General features: G+C 40.4%; 1 protein-coding gene across 1 annotated transcript in view; it reads left to right on the forward strand.

Moving 5' to 3' along the window:
- Nucleotides 1-1,494: 1,494 nt before the first annotated feature.
- LOC121962140 (FHF complex subunit HOOK interacting protein 1A-like) overlaps nucleotides 1,495-5,000 on the forward strand; it is a 16,697-nt gene continuing 13,191 nt past the window's right edge. The window contains exons 1-4 of the mRNA XM_042512334.1: nucleotides 1,495-1,541; nucleotides 2,785-3,010; nucleotides 4,246-4,435; nucleotides 4,515-4,736. Of these exons, the coding sequence (XP_042368268.1) occupies nucleotides 2,906-3,010; nucleotides 4,246-4,435; nucleotides 4,515-4,736 (517 nt within the window). The 5' untranslated portion in view covers nucleotides 1,495-1,541; nucleotides 2,785-2,905. The remainder of the gene's footprint in view (nucleotides 1,542-2,784; nucleotides 3,011-4,245; nucleotides 4,436-4,514; nucleotides 4,737-5,000) is intronic.

A 5,000-nucleotide genomic window follows, 5' to 3' on the forward strand; every position in this document is an offset into this window, starting at 1 on the left:
TAGTAATAATAATAGATTTTATTTGTAATGCACTTTAAATTTGGAACAAAATACTACAAAATAAAAGCATGAGTATAAAAACCACCAGAATAAAAACATATTTAAAAGTCATAAAAAAATAAAAGTGAGTAGAGCAACCAGCAAGAAGTTACTGGTAAATCTGTGAGTAGATTAAAACATATAACACATAAAAACCTACATGAGCTGAAAATACTTTGGTCGTCAAAGGTGAAGGTCAATGTGACCATGCCTGCCTCATTCAATCCAATCCTTGAAAGATTTTTTTTAAAATGGCAACATTTACTCAGACTCAAGGCTGAAAAGATTAGATTTTGGTAGTCAAAGGTCAAGGTCACACTGACCTTGCATTGGTCTCATTCTTGTAAATATATTATCTCATGAATAACTTGAGGGAATTTCTTCAAATTTGGCACAAACCTTTACTTAGACTTAAGGATCAACAAATTGTATTTTGGTAGTGAAAGGTCAAAGGTGAAGGTCACTGTGATCAGGCGTATCTCATTCTCATGAACAAGCTATCTCATTAGCACCTTGAGCGAATTTCTTCAAATTTCTCAAATTTGGCACAAACATCCACTTGCACTCAAGAATGAACTGATTAGAATCTAGTGACCAAAAGTCAAGGTCATGGTGACCTTATAAACATGTTTCGGGTATATCTCAAGAATTCACTCAATTTCACACAAATGCTTAGTTTGATAAAATGATAAAGTTTGACATTTTATATCCATGAGGTCAAAGGTCAACTTTGACATAATGATATTCTGCAAAAACACTTTTTATTTAGTTTATCAGATATTTATCATTGAAGTTTTGTTTTACTTTAATCTCTGTTTTACTTTATTTGACTTTGTTTTTGTTACTGTTAAGCATCTTTGAGTATTGTGACTCTAAAAGGAAAAGTATTATTATAGTTATTATTATTATTATCATTATTTTGGATCTATTTTATGTATCAGGCACTTGGTCTTAAACCTAATTCCAACCTGAACCTTAAACTCAAGTCTGAACGCTCAAACAGCCTTTTTTAAAAAATCTGTCCTTGAATGATGACTGGCCAAAATGTCCTCAAATCCCAAAAATGTCCTCACTCCCAAGGTCCTACACTCAAATTCCTCACAAAGACAGACGCACACGTGCACACACACAAACCCTGTGATGACGAAGGGATGCTCCAAAAAGGAAATTGGACGAAAATCCAACTGTTTGCCCTGCACACACACACACACACGCACACACGCACACACACACACACACACACACACACACACACACACACACACAGACACGCACACACGCACACACACACACACACACACACAAACACACACGCACACACACAGATTAGAGGCCCAGATGGTGAAGGATGGATTTGTGAACCGTGTGTGTGTGTGTGTGTGTGTGTGTGTGTGTGTGTGTGTGTGTGTGTGTGGGTGTGAACCTCTCACTCATATCTGTCTCTCTCTGTCTCTCAGGGACAGCCGTCTCGTCCATGTCGTCCCTCCGGCAGCAGCTCGGAGGTAGGTCCACTGTCACTCTGTGAAGGGGAAGTTTCTTGGAGAGCTCTGTGGGAATTCTTGGAATGTCGCGGGAACGCCCAGGGTGGGACTCCGGATGCATTTTTCCTGTTTGCTTGTTGCCGCTGACGACCCTCACTTCCTGTCCTGGGCCTTGTTAGTTTGTGGACAGACAGAGGAAACACAGAGATTTAAAGACAGGAAGAGGAAACATCTCTCTGTTGTTTGTCAGCATCAGTAGAAATACAGTGAGACGAACGGCCGCTGACCTCCTGCTGGGGACGGATACGTGTCCGACGTCACAAGTTTAGGATTTGTTCTAGGATTTTAGGACATTTTTAGGATTTTAGGACATTTCTTGGATTTTAGGGAATTTATTTAAATTTTAGGACATTTCTTGGATTGTAGAAGGTTTCAAGGATATGCTGACATTTCTTTGATTTTACGAAGGGTTTCATGATGTTTCTTGGATTTTAGGACGTTTCTAAAATTTAAGGACATTTCTAGGATTTTAGGACGTTTCTTGGATTTAAGGATGTTTCTCAGATTTTAGGAATTTTTGGAGATTTTAGGACATTTCTTAGATGTTAGGAGGTTTTTAAGGATATGCAAACATTTCTTGGATTTTAGGACATTTCTCTGATTTTAAGATGTCTAAAGGATTTTATGATGTGTCTTGGATTTTAAGAAATTTCTAGGATTTTAGGACGTTTCTCGGATTTAAGGATGTTTCTAGGACTTAAGAATGTTTCTTGGATTTTAAGATGATTGGATGTTAGGGTATTTCTCATATTTAAGGACATTTCTAGGATATTGGGAAAATTCTAGGATTTTAAAATGTTTTTAAGATTTTAGGAACATTCTTTGGATTTAAAGATGCTTCTGGGATTTTAAGACATCAGGGTCTAAGCTATGACCTCTGTCGGGGGTGTGGGGGATCCTCCACTAGCACTTTTTTTGATCAACAAGCTTTGTTTGATGCTGTTTTATGCACTTTGGCATCTTATGGAGACTAAAGGTACAAAAACAATTCCCAGTGTGAATCAGTTTATTTTTATTGTCAATTAGAAAATGGTCGGGAGGCCACCTGGCACCCTACTGGGGCCATATTTGCTTGTATTTTTGTTAGAAGTTGCGCATCACTGCTACACAGAGCCTCCATGTCACCACTGCTGCTGACTAATTAACATGATAATTTGATGACTAATAACTAAATTATCTCTCTCTTCACCTCCACCTCTTACAGGCCAGCAGCTGCCTGCTAAGCCCAGGGAGAGAGCCTGATCCTGGGCTGAGAGAGCGGCCGATGCCCCCTGGTCCCTCACACTGAGCTGGAACATGCTATAGCCACCTGACTGCCTGTCAAAATGATGGCCTCGGTGGTTGTCGGGGGCAACCGCAAGAAGTCTCTCACGCTGAGAGGGGTCGACCCCGAGACCTGTATGATCGTGTTCAAGAACCACTGGGCTCAGGTGAGCAACGCATCTACTGATCAATCAATCGATCAATCGATCAGTCCTCAGAATAACTCACTTTGCTGTTGTTTTATGTCCTCTGTCTCTCAGTCTCAGTCTGTCCTGTTTTCCTCATAATGGCTGGCAGACAAAGTGTGTGACTGTGTGTGTGTGTGTGTGTGTGTGTGTGTGTGTGTGTGTGTGTGTGTGTGTGTGTGTGTGTGTGTGTGTTGCTGACCCAGACTTTGGCCCTTAAACACAGGATCCATTTAGAAACAAATCTCTCTCTATGGCCGCCAAGAAAACCCACACACACTTTATGTCTGTGTGTGTACAAGTGTATTGTGTGTGTGTGTGTGTGTGTGTGTGTGTGTGTGTGTGTGTGGTCCTTGTCTGAGGCAGCTGAGGTCAAAGGTTAACACAAGTCCAGACAGTGAATTACATTCTTCTCTCTCCTCATTCATCCTCCTCTGCTCGTCCCACAGCGATGTGTTTTCTTCTGTATCTCACATTTCTTACAATAGTTAATGTTCTAATGTTCTTCAGCTGCAAATCAAACACGAATATTTCAAAATAATTTCACATAAACCCGCTTGACTGACTTCTCTGTGAATATTAAAGACTTTTCGGAGTATTAAAGATTTTTCAAGGTTATTAAAGACTTTTCTGGAATTGTAAAATTTTTGGTATTGTTGAAGAGTCATCAGGATTATTTAAGACTTTTGGGGAGATTTTGAAGACTTTTCAGGAATTTTTAAAACTTTAAGACTTTTAGGTATTGCTGAAGATTTTTAGGGAACACTTTTCAGAAATTTTCACGACTTTTGGGGAATATTGAGGACTTTTCAGTATTGCTGAAGACTTCAGGAATTTAAAGATTTTTGGGGGAAATTTTCAAGACTTTTCAGGATTTGTGAAGACTTTTCAGATATTTTGAAGACTTTTTAGGAATCATAAAGACTTTTCAGGTAGAAGAATTTTGGGGAATTTTGAGGACTTTTCCGTATGGTTGAAGACTTTCCAGAATTTTGAAGACTTTCCAGAATTTTGAAGACTTGTCAGAAATTTAGAAGACATTTCAGGTAATCTGAGAACAAAGATTTTTGTTTTTTAGGAATTATAAAGATTTTTTGGGCATTTTGAGGACTTTTCAGGAAGTTTGAAGACTTTATGGGAATACTGACGACTTTTAAAAACAGTGGATGAAAACTCACTGAATGTCGATGATTGCTCTAATGTCCGTCTCTCTGCAGGTGGTGAAGATCCTGGAGAAACACGAGCCGGGTCGTAGCGGCGCCGGTGCATTGAGCTTCCTCTCCGGTCATACTAACAGCAGCTCCGGAGCGTTACGCCTCGGCCCCATCCCGGCGGACGAAGCCAGCGCCGTCCAGAACTACGTGGAGCACATGCTCTTCCTGCTGATGGAGGAAGAGGCGGGTCAAGGTGAGAAGAGCGAAAAATAAAAAGTTTCATGTTTCATGTTGCCACTGCGTTGTGTTTGTCTCACGGCTGTCGTTCACAGGCGGAGCGATGGGTCCCATCCTGGAGTTCGTGGTGCTGGAGGGGGTGATGGAGAGGCTGTTTCTGTGGAGTCTGAGGAGACAGTTCACGGAGGACATGAAGCTGGAGCAGCTCAGGATGTACCAGATGCTTCTGTCTCAGGCCAAACAGCCGCTGCTGCACCACAAACCGGTCCTACGGCCGCTCATGATGCTGCTGGCCTCCTGCGCTGGAGCCGGGACCGGTGAGCCGCTGGACATTTGGGGAAATACGCTTTTAAAAAACACGCAATGACCATGGGTTTGCACAATATGACTCGAGAATGCTGAGAACATTTTATTGTTTTGGCTTAATTTCTTTCAAAAATATGGGAAGAAGGCAAAAGGAAAAAAATAGCAATAAATTAGTAAAATAAATTACAAGAAAATTACCTGAAAATAAGTATTAAAGCAAAACAAAACGAGAAAAGACAAACAAAAGATATAAAAAAAACAACAAAATGATTAAA

This window comes from Plectropomus leopardus, chromosome 23 (genome assembly GCF_008729295.1).
Source record: "Plectropomus leopardus isolate mb chromosome 23, YSFRI_Pleo_2.0, whole genome shotgun sequence".
NCBI lineage: Eukaryota > Metazoa > Chordata > Actinopteri > Perciformes > Serranidae > Plectropomus > Plectropomus leopardus.